General features: G+C 55.2%; 6 protein-coding genes across 6 annotated transcripts; 4 read left to right on the forward strand and 2 right to left on the reverse strand.

Moving 5' to 3' along the window:
- Nucleotides 1-502: 502 nt before the first annotated feature.
- On the forward strand, nt 503-2,549 carry KRP23_12178 (Tetratricopeptide repeat protein 30A; the record flags this gene model as incomplete). Its single annotated transcript, XM_067882762.1, has 2 exons — nt 503-2,422; nt 2,508-2,549. 2 exons carry the CDS (start codon nt 503-505, stop codon nt 2,547-2,549), a joined length of 1,962 nt encoding a protein of 653 aa, XP_067739786.1.
- Nucleotides 2,550-6,431: 3,882 nt separating this feature from the next.
- Nucleotides 6,432-10,045, forward strand: KRP23_12179 (Serine/threonine-protein kinase MPS1; the record flags this gene model as incomplete). Its single annotated transcript, XM_067882763.1, has 9 exons — nt 6,432-6,916; nt 6,983-7,089; nt 7,149-7,682; nt 7,767-7,894; nt 7,972-8,679; nt 8,740-8,985; nt 9,061-9,199; nt 9,281-9,480; nt 9,563-10,045. 9 exons carry the CDS (start codon nt 6,432-6,434, stop codon nt 10,043-10,045), a joined length of 3,030 nt encoding a protein of 1,009 aa, XP_067739787.1.
- A 1,910-nt stretch (nt 10,046-11,955) lies between these two features.
- Nucleotides 11,956-13,170, reverse strand: KRP23_12180 (uncharacterized protein; the record flags this gene model as incomplete). The annotated part of the gene is made up of 2 exons (XM_067882765.1): nt 11,956-11,968; nt 12,929-13,170. 2 exons carry the CDS (start codon nt 13,168-13,170, stop codon nt 11,956-11,958), a joined length of 255 nt encoding a protein of 84 aa, XP_067739788.1.
- A 989-nt stretch (nt 13,171-14,159) lies between these two features.
- KRP23_12181 (Ribosomal RNA-processing protein 7-like protein A) lies at nt 14,160-15,047 on the forward strand (the record flags this gene model as incomplete). The annotated part of the gene is made up of 3 exons (XM_067882766.1): nt 14,160-14,562; nt 14,619-14,900; nt 14,962-15,047. 3 exons carry the CDS (start codon nt 14,160-14,162, stop codon nt 15,045-15,047), a joined length of 771 nt encoding a protein of 256 aa, XP_067739789.1.
- Nucleotides 15,048-15,152: 105 nt separating this feature from the next.
- On the reverse strand, nt 15,153-15,829 carry KRP23_12182 (Glutaredoxin 2; the record flags this gene model as incomplete). The annotated part of the gene is made up of 2 exons (XM_067882767.1): nt 15,153-15,539; nt 15,614-15,829. The coding sequence occupies 2 exons, from the start codon at nt 15,827-15,829 to the stop codon at nt 15,153-15,155; spliced, it is 603 nt and encodes a 200-aa protein (XP_067739790.1).
- Nucleotides 15,830-16,083: 254 nt separating this feature from the next.
- On the forward strand, nt 16,084-19,630 carry KRP23_12183 (Ankyrin repeat, PH and SEC7 domain containing protein secG; the record flags this gene model as incomplete). The annotated part of the gene is made up of 8 exons (XM_067882768.1): nt 16,084-16,211; nt 16,285-16,536; nt 16,599-17,301; nt 17,376-18,006; nt 18,062-18,580; nt 18,649-18,738; nt 18,798-18,859; nt 18,929-19,630. 8 exons carry the CDS (start codon nt 16,084-16,086, stop codon nt 19,628-19,630), a joined length of 3,087 nt encoding a protein of 1,028 aa, XP_067739791.1.
- Between the last annotated feature and the right edge of the window lie 65 nt (nt 19,631-19,695).

A 19,695-nucleotide genomic window follows, 5' to 3' on the forward strand; every position in this document is an offset into this window, starting at 1 on the left:
GCGAGTTGTTGGGGAATTTGAGTGACACGATCACAAGTTAAACGACGAAGAAGGGTTAAGAAGTGATCTTGTACGGGATCATTACGGAATAGCAGGAGGCCTTGGTACGTCGTGGCGAGTCATCCAGTGGCAAAAGCGCTTTCACCTGGTCGGACGTAGCTACCGTCTGCAGCTAGTGAGCTTTCTATCTCGATAGATTTTACTACGTACTTCGAAGCAGTATGTACTCGACCGGCACTAGTATCCTCCAAGTGACGCTGATCGTCTTTTGATGCGGTCGTGTGTGCAGCTAAACAAACAACAAGTAGGTCTCGACAACAAATTCTGACAGCATCGGTCTCGTAATTTGTCCAAGTTCTTCAGAGCACATTTTACAAGTCTCACCACAAGACCTGAAATCCTAGTGTCGGTTCGGAACGGTCGTCCATTCCTCGAAGTAGATCGGAGGGAGTCAACCCCTAGAGCTGAGCTTTGTAGGCGAGACCCAGACACTTCCTCGTCAATGTTCCAGACGCAAGATGGTGCTGGCAGCAGCTACACGTCGACGATCTACGGGTTCATCCGCGACCAAAAGTACGAGGAAGCGGTTCGGATTCTTCAGATCGAGCTGGAAAACCACCCGCACAGTCGCGCGGCGCTCTCGTTGCTGGGCTACTGCTACTACCACATGCAGCTCTTCCACCAGGCCGTCGGGATGTACGAGCAGCTCTGTGCCAACTACCCCGAGGTGGACGAGTACCAGCTCTACCTGGCGCAGTCACTGTACAAGTCCGGCCAGTACGACGCAGCTTCGAGACGAGCTAGTCAGCTCGAAAGTGAGCAGTTCGCACAACGCGTGCACTTGCTGAGAGCGGCCTCGTACTACGAGCAGAACGATATCAAGGCCACGCGCTCCGTGCTGGAGGAGTGTCTACCCGATGACCCCACGACTATTGTGTTTGACGGGGCCATTGAGTACAAGGAAGGCCGCTACGAGGCTGCGCGCGCCAAGTTTGCAGACGCGCTCAACATCTTGGGCTACCAGCCGGACCTGTCGTACAACATCGCGCTGTGCTTCTTCAAGATGAAGCAGTACGGCAACGCCATGAGGCAGATCGCCGAGATCATTGAGAAGGGCGTGCGAGACCACCCCGAGCTGAGTGTGGGGAGCAAGAGCGAGCAGAATGTCGACGTCAAATCTGTGCGCAACTCGACGGTCCTGCGAGAGACTGCGCTGGTGGAGGCGTTCAACCTCAAAGCAGCGATCGAGTACGAAATGAAGAACTACAAGGGCGCTCGAGACGCGCTGCTGGACATGCCGCCTCGCCAGGAAGAAGAGCTGGACCCGGTGTCGCTGCACAACTTCGGGCTCATGAATATGGACGTGGATCCGAACGGCGGCTTCAAGAAGCTCAACTTCCTGCTGCAGAACCCGCCTTTCCCGGTGGAGACCTTCTCCAACTTGCTCATTCTGTACACGAAGCACGGCTTCCACGACCTCATGGCCGACGTGTTGGCGGAGAACGCTCATCTGACGTTCCAGCTGCTCTCGAAGGACTTCTACGACTTCATGGACGCCACCGTGACGCTGCAAACGTCGCCGGAGGATGCCTATCGCAAGTACGACGAGCTGGCCACCAAGCACGTCGAAGGGCTGCGCAAGTTGACCAAGAAAATTCAAGACGCGCGCCTCGCACAGTCCAACGAGGACATCAAGACGTCCTTGAAGGCCTACGACGACGCGCTGGAAGACTTCATGCCCGTGCTGATGGCACAGGCCAACATCTACTGGGAGCGGGGCAATTATACGCAAGTGGAGAAGATTTTCAGGCAGACGGCCGAGTTCTGCTCGGAGCACGAAGCCTGGAAGCTGAACGTGGCGCACGTCTTCTTCTTGCAGGGAAACAAGTACGAGCAGGCCATCCAGTACTACGAGCCGTTCGTCAAGAAGCACCAAGACAACCTGCTCGACGTGCAGGCCATCATCCTGGCCAACCTTTGCGTCTGCTACGTGATGAACACGGACAATGAAAAGGCCGAGGAGCTGCTGCGCTCCATCGAGCGAGAAGAGGAAGAGGAGTCGAGTCGCGACCCGGACAAGCGGCTCTTCCACCTCTGCATCGTCAACCTCGTCATCGGCACGCTCTACTGCTCCAAGAACAACTACGATTTTGGCATCTGCCGAGTCATGAAGAGCATGGAGCCGTACCATCGCAAGCTGGGGCCAGACACTTGGTACTACGCCAAGCGCTGCTTCCTCGGCCTGGCACTCACGCTAGCCAAGCACATGACCACTATCCGCGACTCGACCATGGACGACATCCTCGAGTTCCTCGATTGCGCGGACCAGCACGGCAAGGACATCTTCACTACTACTGCAGCCGACCAACGGAACGCCGGCATGACGGGAAACGATGCCATTCAGCACACCATCAGCTACGAGGTGCGTCTTGTGACTGCATTTGGTGGTTCTATCATTCTGTCGTAAGCTTTGTTAATTCCTTCCTTGGTGTTGTTATCATGCACAGGCTCGCGTTCTGAAGCGCACCTTCCTCAAGCTGCGCTCGTAGACTCTGCTGTGAAGCTCAACAAGTGGGGCTCCTTGATTCGGCAACTACGCTTTTACTCAATGACTGCTGCTTCGCTAATAGTTTTGACTGCACGATTCATGTGCAGGTTTGATGAAACACATTAAGATCAGACATGGCCAATAAAAAGAAAGTTGAATTGTGTTGAAGTTGCCTAGAAAGTGTGAAACCACGAACTCGTACCCACTCGAAGATAACCGGAGGGTCGTCATCAGCATGCAGGATTTCATCGTGTAGATGCATTTCTTTCGTTGCTCCTTAGGACATCCTTCAGAAGTACTTGGCCTTCGTTGTCCAACTGGCGAGCAGCGCAAGGTAGCCCCTTCTTCTTCTTCTTCTGCTCTGCGCTAGCGCTGCTCTTCTTCCCACTGCCGTCCTCCTTCGGACCGCTCTTGTTGTTGGGGGTCTTGTGGCGTGACATCTATCCTTCCTTTTCGGCAATGGCGACTGAGCACCGAGCGTGCGGGGCTCTCTCTCGACTAAACGCGAGCTGCTCTCGTTAGAAACCATCGGCCGATACCCGATGACCCAAGTACTCTACCTTCCGATGTCCCCAGAAACTCTTGACCACGCTGATCGACAGGTTCCATCGCTCGCAAGCGTCAAGCAGTGCCTCGACCTTCCCACTAAAGGTCTGCTTGACCCCAGATTAGTTGTACACTGTTTATATAACCGCTTGTTACCACGAGATTCTAGCATCGCATAATGCTACGAACTCCAATTCAATGGACGCCGCTTTCAAATTATGAAATTAACACAAGTACTATTACGGGCCGATAGAGACTCAATGTAACTCGGTAAAGGCCAGTTGTGTGCTGAAGTCGTTCGCTTGGTTTTGTAGATACCCCCCATTACCCCACACCTGTCGACACCTCCGATTTTCGTGTTTTTAGCGGGCATCTGCTTATATTATACAGGTAAGCCGCATGGTGTACGCTTTAGCAGACTTGGTTTGTACCTGGAACAACCTTCAACTAACGCAAGGGTAGTCTCTTGGAGCTCAAGACTTCGCCGGCACTAGCCCATGGACTCGCTGAGCATTCACTCGTTCGAGAGAACAACGGGGACAGCGGCATTCGCTGTCGTGTGTACATCTCCCATTGGTGTGTCTCCCCAAAACTCAAGGATTTTGCGTGAGATTCCAGTGCGCGGCGAACGGGCGGCTTCGCGATGAGGTCGAAATCTGGCGGAGCAAAACTGGTCGCGATCGTTGAGGTAGGTGAGTTTGTGGCACAGTTTGGTGACACAATTGGTGGCTCGTTGCTCGGCGGTGCACGTGCCGTTTCAACCAAGCTCGTCACGTTGCTGGAGCACTTTGACACGCCACACTCTTGGTCGTGTGACTTCGCTGTCATTACCTTCTTGGCGTGCGCCTTGCACAAATCTTTAATCTGCCTGAACTTTTGGCAGTTCGGCACGCTGCAGCGTCGACCACCCCCGTGAACGAGGCATAACCGTCGAGACTGTGAAAGCTTCTCGCACCCTTCCACTGAACAATGCCGGCCACCGCCATGCTTCACGCACAAAGCTCGAGTCTGAGCGAGCTTTCCGCAGCTTGGGACTCGGCAGCGCATGCCTCCCCCGTGGCCCTTGCAAAGTCGCCCAGTCTGCGCCCTCTTGTTGCAACCAGGCTCGCTGCACTGGGTAGGCTTGCGGGAAGTCGTTGATTTGGTCATGATTTACCTGGTGTGGTGTGCTGGAGCTTGCAAATTATCGGAATGGAATTCGATTCAGACTTATAAAGTGTGTATGAATCACGACTCGTGACCCGGAGATTGGGGGGGATTACGCTCTATTTACTCCAGGGGGATTACCTTTTTTTCGCTCCGCGTGAACAGCTCAGCCCTCGGTTTTGATGGTTCACAGCCCTAAAACCTATAGCGGCATTTAGATATAGGGTACAAAGCTGGGTCTAGATTTCAAAATCGAGGTCAAAGTCGACTGAATCGCAGCCGTTATTGCGCTACGAGTCGCTTTACAAACGCATTCCTGAGGCTTCAGAATTGCGGGAAACGGGTTGCTCTTGAGGAGCACTTCTGGGGGAAATACACATGGGTTTACAGGAGAAAGTGCAAATGTAGTAAAAACACATCCACAGATATTGTAAATATTCATATGAACCGCAAGCACTTCTGCCGAGTTGTAGCGAGTACTAGTACGCTTGAGTCAGACTCTGACATCTGTGGTGGAATCGAATGCTGGTGACGTCGCCCCTAATTATTTTGGGCGATCTGGTCAGGTTACCACAGCAAGTATGTATTCACAAAATCTAGTCGAACAGCAAGAGTATTTGCCTGCTTTAGATGGCCTACCCAGCTCTCCGAGATGGCATACAGCCTCGCATTCGCACAGGTTTGGGGCCGACCCAGTTTTCGCTGAAACATCTTTTGTAGTGGTTGTTCCCTTCCTTCTTGCTTATCGAACTCGTTGGCATCTCAACCTACACTTATTACCTACGCTGTCGTTGTAGTGGCGATGGTTGCGTGAGCGGTTGCTGTAGCTGGAGTGAAAGAGTATTTGTGTTCGTTGGTAGATGGTCGACAGATACACTGTAGTAAACCACTGCTTTCTGAGACGAGTCCCACAAACTTTGTCGAATTCCTTCAAATAACATTTTCTCCCGTCATTTCTGAAAAGGAAAGACCGATGGCACGCAAGAAGACCCCCGACACGGACGGCTCGAAGAAGGACAGCAATGTGAAGAAGGTCAATGGTAAGCCTAACAGCACCAAGAAGAAGACGAGACAAGATGGACCAGAAGTGGGAAGGGGGGACGGCGGAAGGGCGACGCCTTCATCTGGTTGAAGGTGGAGATCGCTTTCACGAACTCGTTGACCTTCCTCCAGTCAAAGATCAGCGGGGGGTCGTCGTCCCCACGCCTCGCCTCCTACATGATGTTGTCGTACAAGTGCATTTCGTCATTGCGACGTAGGACGTCCTTCAGGGGCACCAACCCTTCGTTGCCCACCTAGCAAGGAGTACCGGGAGGTTTTGTCCTCTTCTTCTGCCTACAGGCACCAGAGGTGGCTGAAACACTGTAAAAACATCGCTTGGTTCGACGAACGCGTTCGACTTGGGTTGCTCTATCACCACAAGCTATTCGGAAGGTGTGGTGTGGCTCTGTCTAGAGTAGTCGAACGTGGTCGCGGCACGTAGACGCCTGCGATTGGTACAGCGTGCGGCACTGCAACGGCGATGATGCGGCGGATCCAAGGGTCGGTGTTGAGATCCCGCAGCATAAATATCATGTGACAGCACTGCGCCAACGAGCATGGGAGGTACGTGGTGTCGAGACGAGCAGGAGCTCCTTGGATCCTCACGTAGTCGAGCACGGCCTCCTTGAAGTTGTGCATATTCATCATAGCAGGAAGGCCTAGTGGATCAGCTGGTAGCGGAGCACCTCCTGGAGTAATAGCTTGCGCCCGAGCTGTGCGAATGGCGCGAACGAAGCCTTCCACATTCTGCTAACCAAATATCACTAGCGTGTCGTCTTCCACGTAAACAGAACTCCATGATCTTCTCGTAGAGATATTCCTCTCCATTCGCCTTCAAAAATATCTTCGAGCAGGGCAACAGTATCGACCTCGCTAGACCTTTCCTCACCACCCACCACCCACAGACCCCAGAAGCACAGGCACCACCTCAGCCATCTTCTTCTTCTTCTTCTTCTTCTTCTTCTTCTTCTTCTTTCACCTTTCCGGGCCTATTCCAACGTCGTCATGTCACTGTTTCTCACAACAGTGCCCTCGCTCTGATTCGTTCAAAATCGCGTTTAAAATCAAATTTATTTTCCACCAATCCAATCGTGCGCTACCCGCGTTCATCAGTTCCCGACTTCCGCATTCGCGCGCGACCATCACTCCTATGGCGCTCGGAGGTGACGACGCGCCGACGCGCGCGCTGGGGCGCAAGCGGCCGCGGGAGACGTCGCACCTGCCCACGCGGCGCAAGATCAAGATGGAGCCGCCCGAGGACAAGGAGAACCAGCCGCCCAACGCCGCGTCCGAGCCCCTGGAGTCGCTCCTCGTGCAGCTGCCGGAGCCCAACGCGCGCTACTCGGACACCCAGGGACAGCCCACGCAGCTGATGCGCTTCGGAGAGTCAGCCCGCTCTCTGTTCATGCTGGAGAATCCCTCGGAGCGGCGGCTGCGGCTTGTGATCGCGCTGAAACAGGCGCCTCGCGCTGTAGACACGTGGTTGGAGCTGCTGCGCTGCCCATTGGCCGGAAACCCCGGCAAGTATAGTAAGGTGCGGCTACTACAACGTGCGCTCACGTGCGTAGACTCGCCGGAGGCGCGCGAGGGCGCAGGCTACACGGAGATGTGCATCATGTTGGCCAAGCTGAGCGAGTACGTGTGTTTTTTATAGTGCGGAATGGCTTGGAAGAGAGTTTGACGTGGTGGTTGTATGAAAAGTACGGAGGCGGGTGTAAGACAGAACTTTCTGGAGATGCGGAAGCGACGCGTGGGCGAGAAGCAGCCGCTGCTGTACGAGGAGGAGGCGGCGTTTGAGTACGCGGCAGGTACGTGAGGAAGGAAAGGGAGGCAGGGAATACGGACTGATTTGTGGAGGTTTTTGTAGGGAATAAGATGGTGGCCGAGGAGATTCTGGAGCGGGCAGTGGACAACGACGCCATGACGCCCAATGAGAAGGAGGAACTGCTGAGACGAGTACTTGCAGGCAGAGCGGGATGGGTCGCGGCGTTCTCGGGATCCCCACAGGAACAAAAGCTGCTGGCGCTGAAGGCGAGAGTGTTAGCACTACGGAAGATGCAGAAGGCGAAGGATACATACAGGACCCAGGATGACAAGGGGACCCCGGGCCTCGCCTCAACACCACTCCATAGACAGAGGATTGTAGCTGATACAACACCGATCAGTTGTATTAGGGAGAAGGATGTTCGCACGCCAGCGCCACTTCACACGTCGACTCCGTCCAGTGTCACCCCCGTTAGTCATGGCCGCAGCGGGATAGGCTTCTCGACTGTGTCGAAAGTGCCGCGGAACTCAAACAAATCGCCGCTTCTCACCACGCCCTCCCTCCCCACACGGTCAAATCTCAAGTCGCAGTCTACGTCGAGGAAGACCCACCAGCCTTCTTCACTCTTTCGCCTTGGTACGGAACCACTACCCTGTGCTGCTGCTGTTTTGCCCCCCCCCCCCCCCCCCCCCCCCCTGACAAAGGTTTATGTGATTGCAGGCGCACCACTTCGAGTCATTGCATCAAATGACTGCACGAGTGACGACGATGACGACGACGACGATAACGCCATGATAGGAAGCCAAATAACCCCGCCCAAACCCAGCAAGCCGATGACTCCAATCAAGGTGCGACTGACGAGCTGTAGATTCGCCTCAGATTTTCGAGTTGGGGGTTGATTTTTGTGTGTTCGAATTATGCCCAGGAGAAAACCCCGGTACTCAAGTATTCGTCGCCGTCGATCAAATCTGAATCCAAAACGAAACTGAAGATTGCTAAGGGCGATATTGCGCATATTTTGACGTGGAAACCGAAGGACAAAGGTACCCCAACTGACAGCAAGGACATCAAGACTTCTGGCGATCCACCAGTTAAGCCCACTGCAACTGTTGCATTGGTGACTTCAACACTAGAGATGCCACTAGGTAAGAAGACCTCTGGTGATCCGCCAATTAAGCCCACTGCAACTGGTGTAGCATCGATGGCGACTTCACAACCAGAGATGCCACTTGTTAAAGAGAATGAGGCAGCAGCATCACCAACGTTGAATGCAGGAGTGGCGAAGCCACAAGAGATCAGCTCATCATCAGCACTTCCAGCGAGCACGAACGTGACGAGCATCAAACCGTCCACTCGTGATCAAATCCGTTCTCCTGGAGTACAACGGCCATTTGAGAGCAGAGTAGGTGAAGTACTAGGAACGGACGCGTTGGCGAAGTGCAGCGCATCACGCGCACTGGATCATTATCGTTCCCCCAAGCGCCAGCAATTGGATCCAAGTGTTGCCGTGGCGAAAAGCTATGCAGATATGAGTTCACCAACGTCCGTGTCGTCGTCGTCGTCTCCCCCCGTAGCTACAATGACAAGCGCTTCATCACGAGACGCTTTGGAATCTTTGACCAGCAGAATTGTGGTACGCTAGAGTTCTTCTTCTGCCAGGTATGATGGAGCTGACTTCGTCTGAATTGTGTAGGTAAACGGAAAGAAGTATATTAAGCTGGAGCAGATTGGAAGTGGCGGGAGCAGCAAGGTTTACCGGATGCTTGGCCCAGATCTCAAGATTTACGCACTGAAGAAAATCAAGCTGAAAAGACTGGACGCGGAAAGTATTGCACAGTACACCAACGAGATCAACTTGCTAAGCAAGTTGCAGGGTAACCCGCACATCATCGAGCTGATTGCTGCCGAGCAGGACCTACAGCAACGGCAGATCAACGTGGTATGAAATTGCACTCAGGTTCCGTAAGTTGCAGAACCTGTGATTAAACTCCATGATACGTGTGTTCTATGCTAGATAATGGAGCACGGTGAGATCGATCTTAGCGAGCGGCTTCGTGATCTGAATGGCGGAATGGACGAAAATCTTGTGCGGGTGATTTGGACCCAGATGCTCCAAGCGGTAGACGCAATTCATACGGCACGAATCATTCACGGTGAGTGTGTTACGGCACTTAGATGATGTCAGCTTGTGGATCATTTCACTTACCTTGTGCTCTGTGCGTGCTTCTCTCCAGGTGATTTAAAACCCGCAAACTTTCTATTTGTGAACGGTGCGCTCAAACTGATCGACTTCGGTATCGCAAAGGCAATCTCGAACGACACGACCAATATTGAGCGTGACAGTCAGATTGGTACGGTCAACTTCATGTCTCCGGAAGCAATTCAAGGCAATACGATGCCCAATGGCCAGCGTCATCCCGAAGGGAAAATGAAGGTGCGTATTGTGAAAACTGTTTCGCTGTTATGACGGAGAAAGATCACGGCCATTAATGCTTGATCTACATTTCGATGCTTAGGTTGGACGCGCAAGCGATATATGGTCGCTGGGGTGTATTCTCTACCAGATCGTGTATTCGAAGCCACCTTTTGCAGATGTGCACAGCATTATTGAGAAGTTTCGCTGTATCATCGATCCGGCCGTACCAATTCCGTTTCCGGCGCTGAAGAACAAGGACCTAGAAGATGTGATACGCTCCTGTTTGCAACGTGATCACCGCCGTCGACCGCCAATTACTGGCGAAGGTGGTTTGTTGGAACATCCATTCTTGCGCAGTGGCGGATCCAGCGCCACCGTGCCGCCAACCACTTCCGTCACAATGACCAACGCGTCCGAGGTTCTCTCGCAACTTGGCGATCTGTTGCGCTCTCGAGGAGTTGCAACCAGTCGCGTGAACATGTTCATGTCAATTGGACAAGAAGGTCTGCGCAACTCAAACAACGGAGTATCTCGGACCCACCGCTATTTCTATAACACGCAGGAGCGGCGGACAGATATTTAATGTCTCTGATGCAGCGTGTACCGTCAAGAGCTGAGTGTTAGGTGTTCGTGCGTGCCGTTGGCGGGAGTGGAACGTGAGTTGCGACTCTGAGGTTGCGAGACTGCCGTATTTGTACAATAGCTGCATTGTGAGCATGCCTTCGCAGGAATAATTTCGTAATAGTCGATGAACGAGCCGAGCGATGTCGACTGGGAGTATTTGTGGTAAATGTATATTCTCGAAGCAGCCTGATCCACAACAGGGACTGGTGGCGAGGAACACTTGCATTTAGTCATGAAAATGGTCGTCGACGACGTACACCGACACGCAAGCTTGATCAGCCATCGCTCTGACATCATCTTGCACTCGACGTCAGCCGAAACTGACCTTTCAAGGTCCACAAGTCCAGCTCTAGGAATGGTGAGAGCATGCACTGGGGTCAGATAACGAATGTGAACCGCTAAATAATCATGAGGGTGATACGCGACCAACGAAAACTAGTTGACACTGTGCGGCTTCTGAACTCGTTACCGTGTGGGGGTTCAGCTAGAAGACTTTATCGTTTTGAGCGTCTGGGGCAGGTACGCTCCACCCACAAACATCCGCACACTTTACCACGCTTGGAGCCATAGGTCTGGGAAAGCGCTCACGACAAGAAACTGCAGGTTGGTGGCTCGGATCGCTTTGGTGAGAAGGGCGCTTCTGATGGGCATCGACGAAACATGGTTCTGTCGGTCATTCTTCATTTCACCACAGAATCATCGAGCCCCACAAGACAACGATGAGCATGGCCTCATTACACCTTGAGGCCCCTTGGGTGCACGCCAGCGAGTCCAGCTTCGCCAACAGCGGGCAGTTCGTACTCGACATGACCGAGAAATCGACGTACGCAGACTTTGCCAACACCCCGTACACGCCCCACGTTCTGCAGCGCGATTCATCGCTTCACGAGGACCAACCGCAGTCAACTTTGGGATCGCGGACAGACCTCTAGAGTTACCGTTCGTCACAACTAGCCCCCACCTTCGCGAATGCTTGGCCGAGTTTCTCGGCGCAGTGATCGTCATCGGCTTCGGGTTGGCCGTGAACAGCCAGGTGGCCATCTCGGAGGGCAAGGCGGGGGATGTGATGACTGTGAGTCTGGCCTGGGGGGTTGCAGTGCTCATGGGCGTTTACACGGCCGAGAACGTCAGCGGCGCGCACATCATTTCGGTCATCACCTTCACGCACGCAGTGTACGGGCGGATGCCGTGGTGGAAAGTGCCAGGGTACCTGCTCGCACAGACTCTGGGGGCGTTCGTCGCTGCGGCGTTGGTCTACGTGCTGCACTATGAGAAGATTTCGGCCGGAGACCTCGAGACCATGCACTTCCTCTTTGTCACGTACCCTCACGGCGTGTCCAACTACACGGCCTTCTACACCGAAGTCTTGCTCTGTGCCTTCCTCATGTCTTGTGCTTATGCCATCACGGACCAGCGCAACCGCTGCCCGGGTCCGGTGGGCACCCCCTTTGCCCTCGCATTGCTGGTCATGGCTCTGGCCGCCGCCTTCAGCCTCAACACGGGACTGGGTGCGAGCGTGAACCGCGACCTCGGTCCTCGTCTTTTCGCCTACTTGGCGGGGTACAAGGAAGCCTTCTCCGAGTTCTCGTACTACTTCTGGATCCCGATCGTTGGGCCCTTCGTGGGCGGTGTCCTCGGTGCTGGCTCCTACATCCTCCTCGTCGAGATCCAGCACCCCGTCCTCATCCCGGAGCAAAACACCTCGTCGCACAGCATCTAACTTGACCAGTACCTCACCACTGGTATCGCCAAAGTAGCTTTGCACGCACCAGCAAGTTGCTTGGTAACTACATCGCTGCGCTGCGTGCTAAGGGACTGATGAAGAACACAATTGTGATCGTTGAGGGTGACCACGGCTACAGACCTGTTTCACTTGGTGCATCTACAACACAATATCATATTTGTTAGGACAAAATCATGTTCCATCAACGTGCCTTACCTTCGGACTGATGCGGAGCTCGACTGGGACGAGGAATTTCTCGCTTGACGCGCAAGAAGTAAGTTATCTATCTGTATCAACCCACAAACATGCCGACACACCCTTTGTTTTCTTCTTTTGGCGAGGTTGGTATTGATGTTTGATACTCGCCACTTTAAAATTGAACGATAGTTCTGCGGAGACAAGTGCTAAGACTCGTGCTCGTGCGGGTGCTGCGCCTGCACGAGGAACGTGTACAGTCCTGCGCCGACAACCCCGCCCACCAGAGGGCCGAAGATGGGGATCCAGAAGTAGTAATTGCGCGTCGACCACACCTTGGAGCCATAGCCCACCACGTACGTTAACAATCGAGGACCAAAGTCACGTGCCGGGTTCATAGCATACCCTGTGTTCATACCAAAGCTCATACCGAGCGCCATGATCATCAACGCGAAGGCGAACGGCGTGCCGACGGTACCGGGCGATCGGTTGTTCTGGTCCGTGATGGCGTAGATGCACAGCAACAACATCCCCGTTGCCAGGGCTTCCGTGTAAAAGGCCGTGAGGTTGCTGATGTCGTCGCTCGGGTACGTGGCGAAGTTGCTTTGGGTGGTGTCCAGCTCCGGGTCCAATTTGTGGATCTTCTGGTAGTCGAGCACGTAGATGGAGGCAGCGCCGATGAACGCGCCCGCCACCTGCGACAGCCAATAGCCCGGGAGCTTCCACCACGGCAGACGACCATACACGGCGTGGGCGAGCGTGACGGCGCAGTTGAGGTGCGCGCCGCTCACTCCTTCCGAGCAGTAGACGCCCATGAGCACAGCGATGCCCCACGCCATGTTGATGCTCAGCCACGTGCCGTTGGCCTCCTCGGACAGCGACACTTGGTTGTTGACGCCCATACCGAAGCAGACCATGACGAACGTCCCTAGGAACTCGGCGAGGCACTCGCGGATGTGGCTGCTGTTGGTGACGAACCACTTCTTGTGGTGGTCTCCGTCGCGCGTGTATTGGCTGCGGTTGGTGTGGTGCAGCGCGCGCTCGCAGCGGTCGATGAACCCGCGCCATGTGAAGGGCGTGGGGGGGACGGCCGAGTAACCGGGCGTTGCGACGCCCTCGAGGGTCATGTGGCCGGCGCTGGGCTCCGCGTTCAGGTGCACCCGCATTGCTGTCGTGTGCGTTAGCTGCGGTGTTGACGGCGAAAGGGACAGTGAGCGTGGGGAGAGCACAATCAGCGATGGAACGTGCCCTGCTCTGCGCGGCGCGTAGTGTCTCTCTCTCTCTCTCGCTGTCGTGCTGGCGGAGTACGGAACTTCGAAGTTGACTTGCATGAGCTCGTGCTACATGCAGCTGTAACCTGAGCTGTAGCGGCATTTTGGCGTCCAGTCACTTTTGGCTGCTTCGAGAGCGGTGAATCCATTTGGGCGACAAGACGTGCAGATTAATCCAGCGACACGATACCTTCAGAAGCGAGGGCGGTCGTGACTAATAATTGTCACTTTGCGATTTGGTAAGTTCACAGGCGGTCGAGTTGCCGTGTGGTGGCAGTGCCTCCGAGTGAGGTTGTTGATACCTGCGTTCGGAAGGTGGCGAAGTTGGTATGCGTGGTTTCCTTGATGGGGTCGGCCTTTGATAGTCGAGCAGGTAGGTCCCAAGAAGACAGACACCCATACCGAAGCAGATCGTAACAATACACCCGCGGGCGTGGGGACTCGTGGTTGAATGCAACTTCGGATACTGACTGGTGGAGTGATCGATCGCACCGATCGATGACTCGCGGCGTGTACTTAGTACGGTGTCGCGGCAAAGTCCGTGTAGCCGATCGACTCTTCTGGGATATCTCGCCGCTGTTGGATTCGAAACTGGAACGAATGGGTTTGAGCTTGCACGTTCACGGTCACCTGACCTATATGTGAGATGCTATCTATCCAAAAATATCACAGCAAAGAAGATCACAAGCAAGACAGACCATTTCCTGTCTGAAAACCACAAAAGGTTGCAGTGCTCCTCGTGCAACAAATGTAGCCATCTAAAAGTACAAAGTCAAGTTAGGAAATTCACAGTCTGAAAAAGTATTATTGTGGGACGTAACCACAGTTACGTCCCAGAGCAAGTGGGTATCGTTCACTGTTTGCCACCCATTTCAACAATAACCATGACCTCGTCTAAGGTGTTCGCCGGCTACCACGCGTTGGCGCTGCCGCTGCCGCACAGCTCGTTCCGGCGCTTCATCTATGCCAAGCAGCACGACGCTAAGCCTGGTACCAGCGCCGAGTCCGTCCTAGCCGCGGGGCGCACCGCGTACCTCGTGAATCTACCGCCCAACGCGTCGGCCGAGTGGCTGCGTGCGTGTCTCGAGCCTCTGGGCGCCGTGCAGCACGTGGAGGCGGGTCCTGGAGGACTTTTCAATGAAGGAGACGAGGACGAAGTTATTGCAACGGATGGCGTGGCCAACCGCACGGCACACGTGGTGTTTAAGGCCCCGGAATCGCTGGACAAGCTGCTGCAGGTGGACGCTCTGGAGACGCCCGCGCCGGAAAAAGTCTGCGGTCTGCAGGGTGAGTAGCAGAGTGTCCACATGAGGAGGATAATGTCTGATGCTTTTTTGTTACAGCGTACGCGGCCAAGTACCGACGTAACCGCCCTGGACTGTCGGAGGTGAAAGAGATCGCGGACCGGTACATGGCGTCGTTCGACGAGGAGGAGCAGGAGGACATGCGTCGTCGTGAGGAGCTCAAGCAACAGGTGGACGACGACGGGTTCCAGACGGTCGTGAACACCAAAAAGCGCGGCGTCGTGCTGGCCGAGGAAGTGCTGGCCAAACCCGCCAAGAGACAGAAGAGCAAAGAGATCGACAACTTTTACAGGTTCCAGACGCGCGAGAAGAAGCGAGACCGTACGTGGAACTGAGTCGGAAGGTTGTATTTGTTGTGCTAATTGTAGTTATGTGGATACAGAGCTCAAGACGCTGCGTGAACGCTTCGAGGAGGACCGCCAGCTCGTCGACAAGATGAAGAAGGCCAATAAGTTCCGACCCGAGTAACCCAACGTGTACTTTTCAACGACCACTCATTAGTTCGTACAACTTACTTGTCCACCTGAGCAACTAAGCGCCTAACCTGCTCACTGAGATCTTGTCAGCAGGCCCTTAGATCTTGACCACGTTGTCGTAAAGCGGGACGTCGCCGGCCTCGGAGAAGAACTCGAGGAAGGCGCGCACCTTGGCGGGCCACTCGACGCCCTTGACGAGCGTGAGGCCGCGCAGCCGACCGAACAGATCCAGGTCGTCGTAGCTCAGTTCGGCGTTCACCGAGTGGTTCGAGTGCAGCATCGGCTCAAGCTGCAGCAACAGCTGGTTGACCTGCGCCACGAGCTCGGGCGACTTGGCGATGTTGTCGCTAAAGGAGCCGAAGCTTTTCTCCTTCTTGGCCTTGAAGTAGTCGCGTGACTCGCGCAACGTGAACTCGGGCAGCGGCGCGGCGTGGAAGCGTGGCAGGTAGAGCGTCACGAGCAGCGGCATGGCCGTGTCGATCCACTTGCCAGATCCTCGCGGCCCGAGGCCTCTTTGAGGATGGGCGCGCCACCGTAGTGCGTGTCCACGTAGCTCACAATGTCCCAGGACTCTGGGAAGGGCTTCTCGACCACAGGCACCAGGATGGGCGCCTGCTTGGAGCCCACGAGCGCGATGGGCGTGGCCTCGTCGTGGTTGGCCAGGAACAGCACGTCGTACTTGACCTGCTTGAGACCCAGCGCCACGCGCGCGCGGCAGCAGAACGGGCAGTGGTCGTAGATGTACAGCTGAGGCAGCGGAGCGGGAGTCGACATGACAAGGACTTAACTTGAGCTCTTGGACGCAAATTCGGAAGTGAGACGATGGCTGCTTGGATATCAAGTACGTGGCCTATTTGACTTGGTGTTTGTATGGCCAGATTTACACGAGATTTTGCTTGCGATGATCCTGATCGCACCGAAATGAATGTACCATTTTGGGTAACTTGAAGTTCAGTCAAAACCGATACGTTTTGGTCACATCATTTTCGACGGGGTGCTCTCCAGTAGAGGACTCGCAGACTTGCAGCATGGAGCTTGGGGCCGCCGCGCACTCGACGGCCATGTGCTGGGCTGCGGCCGAGGGCAACCTGGAGGCTATGCGCCGTCTGCGCGAAGAACACGGCGCCGACGTGAACGCCGCGGACTACGACAAGCGGTAGCCAAAAGCTGGTCGAAAGTCTCTTTTGGAGCTGAAACAAGCTGATTCCTTGCATTTTTTTTCCCAACAGGACGCCGCTACACATCGCCGTGAGCGACGAGCAGCTCGAGATGGTGGACTACCTGCTGCAGTGCGGAGCCTACGCCGAGGCACTGGACCGCTGGGGCCGTTCTCCCATCGACTGCGCGCTCGAGACGCAACATGTAGCCATCTTACGACTGCTGGAACGCGCCAACTACGCGACTCTCGGACGAATCAACAAGATGACGCTGTTCCCTGAGAATAAGAATCCGTCGACTGGCGAGAACGAGGGGATGAGACGGTAAATGCCCGTGCAACTTTCGTGACAGGTTGAAGTTACTGACTTGGGTGGTAATGTTGCAGTAGTGGGTCCAGTCTTGATATCGCCGCCTTCTTCCGGGCCGTACAGGAGGGAAACGCTGAGAAGGTGAAGCGCTCGTGGCTCGGAGGACTGGAAGTGAACGTGACGGACGACGAAGGACGCACGTCGCTGCATGTGGCGGTGGAGAACGGACAATTGGGAGTCATTGAGCTGCTGCTCTCGGCGGGGGTGCGTACCAATGTGGTGGATACACGCGGCCGATCGCCGATTAGCATTGCGCTGGAGAAGCAGCAGTTCGCCATTGCGGAGATGCTGCGTGCCCACCAGAAGAAGAAATTGGTGAGTCGCCAGGTCAAGAGCAGTGAGGACGAACAGAATATCGCGCTGGCGTTCAGAGCGACGAAACGAGGGGATTTGGACAATCTCAAGGAGCTTGTGCCGGAGCTTGTGCGGCCGGATATGGAGGATTATGATCTGCGGACGCTGCTGCATGTTGCGAGTGCGGAAGGCCATTTGCAGATCGCCAAGTATCTGGTCGACTGCGGCGCGAATGTCAACTTGCTGGATCGATGGGGCTCGTCGCCACTGTCGGATGCAGTCGACTTTGCTCACAACGAGTTGGCCAAGTTCCTCATTGCCAATCACGCAACCGAGAGCGGGTTCCGAGCTACGGTAGCTGTCGACCACATCGACAACGCGACGCTAGCTGCAGCGCTGGAGTTCACACTGCGAGTCATCACTCGGGTACGTATGACAGTTCTTGGATTTCTGGGAAGTTGTTGGTGATGTCGCTTATACTGTCATTTTTGCCTTTGAAGGACCCTTGGTTGATGGGGCAAGTGCACTGCCCCGTGCTGGACGACGACGGTAACTGCATCCTGATCACTCACAGTATCTGGCAGAAGAACAACCCGGCGCTTCAGGGACAGCATAAAGGTGCGGCGATACTATCGCCCCGAGCGTCCAAGAACCGCCCAATTGATACTGCAGCGCTGTGGGGAGATGCTATCCAAAAGTATCGGAAGGTGTCCTCCATGATCATGATTGATCCTGGCCAAGGCCACATCGGCAGTGTCTTCAGTGGACAGCACCCAGAATGGCTCGATTTGCACGCAGCCCAGCAGTCCCAGTTCTTCCTGCTTCCACACGCTCGGCGCGCTGGAATCCAAACCGTCGTATCTGTACCGATGATCTGCAAAATGTCGACGGTCGCGGTGTTGTCCTGGTACTCGGACCGCGTCATGTCCGAAGATCAACACGAGTTGCAACGAATCCAGCTTGTCGTTCGCTCTGTGATGATTTTGTCCACACTTCGCCAGGAGCTGCTCAGTGCTGCTGCGTCTCACATCGGCTCCGGGCGTATTCCTCGGTTCCAGTATTGCCAGACGCTGGATAATGCCATCACAGCGAACGGAGAGCTGACCGACTCGTCAATTCGGCGCGACGACTGTAAGTTCATCCGCGTCTGTGAGCTACCCTTGCGTTATTAACCGTGTGCTTGTAGTGAACGTTTGCGACACCACTCCACTCGCTCTGGAGTGGGGCTTGTTCGATATGGTGGACACGCTGGCCACCTCCATGAGCAGCGAAGACCACGCAGCGGTGGTGCCGATCTTACGCTCGCTGGTACTGCTGCTACAAAACGGTCTCTTTAACGACGCGCTGCGTGAGCACGGTCATGATGAGCCCCACGAGCACGACTCTTCTCTGAAGCACGTGGTCGAAGAGTGCAGCGGCAAGATCCGAACCAAGTGGGCTTTACTGGGGCACCTGAAGTACTATTTGCAATACCTGTACACCGTTAGTCCGACGGAGGCGGAGCTGTTCAGCGATGTCCATGAGCTTTCCCACAAGGTGGAAACGTATCTGAAGGAGCAGAGCGCAGACGACGACAACGACGACAACGTGAGCTCCAGCAACACGGATGACATGGAGATTGACGATGGCCCAGAGACGCCAACACCTGCCGAGCCTGCACCGCCCGCCACTCCAGACTGCGTTTTGTGCAAGTACAACGTCCCAGGCAAGAGATACGGGGCCTCTGACCTTGACTGAATGGTGTTTTAACCTCGGTAACGCTGTATTGTGCAGGACACATTCACCCTGGCCGAGAGCCGATCCCTGCGACGCCTCCACCAAGAGCGACCCCCTTCCACACGAAAACATCCAAGTCTCCACACGGTAAAGTGACGATTCTCAGCAACCAATACTGTTATCGCTAAACTGACGCTCTGCTGCAGGTGAGAAGCTCTTCGGACTCGCTGAGAACCCAAAGTCTCCAGTGTATCGACAGATCGAACAGGTTCGCTGTTGGATCCCCATGGCTCGAGCCGCTGTACATACTAACCAGCCTTTTCTACTTTGTACGCAGCTACTGGAGCAGCTCGAGGGCGAGTACGACACCTTCGAACGCAGGTCGGAGCTTGTCGATTGCTGTGACGGCGCCAAACCCGCCACATTCACGTCCAGCGACCTGTACGACGCGATCGGGTCTGCCCATGACACGCCAGTGACGCGCAGAAGCTCGGCGGCGGACAACCCGAGGAAGCAGTTGCTGGACGTCATCAACGACGTCATGCACGACACGTCGTGTGTCATCACGCGCGAGCAGCTCTTCGCGCTCCACAAGTGCCTCCTCCCAGCATCCAGCGGACAGGCGGGGGTGCTTCGAACCGACTTGGCGGTCGGCTATGCCTCGCCGCGCATCTACCGCGTGTTCCTCCCCGCCGGGGAGATCCAAGCGGCGCTGGACAAGCTCATCGAGACTCTGAACGACGCCAAGCGCTGGGAGCACCGCCCGCTTCTGTGCGCCTACTACGCGTTCGCAGTGCTCGTGTTCTACATCCACCCGTTCCACGACGGCAACGGACGCTGCGCTCGACTGCTAGGCAACTTGGTGGCCAAGAAGCTGGGCTTCCCCTCGTTACTACGCGCCGCCGACAAGACCATCCAAGTGCCCGAATTCCTGCAGAAGGCCATCGTGACCATGGAGATCATCCGCAACAGCCGCAGACAAACGCGGCAGACGCGCATGCTGTCCACACGCAGAGAGAACTCGTCCATGTGGTTCTGAGACCAAGGTTCGTCAATACACGTCTTTGATAACCGTATTGTCACCCCTCTGACGTTAGACCAGTT

Source organism: Phytophthora ramorum (genome assembly GCF_020800215.1).
Source record: "Phytophthora ramorum isolate Pr-102 chromosome Unknown Phyram_PR-102_s0014, whole genome shotgun sequence".
NCBI classification, from domain to species: domain Eukaryota; phylum Oomycota; class Peronosporomycetes; order Peronosporales; family Peronosporaceae; genus Phytophthora; species Phytophthora ramorum.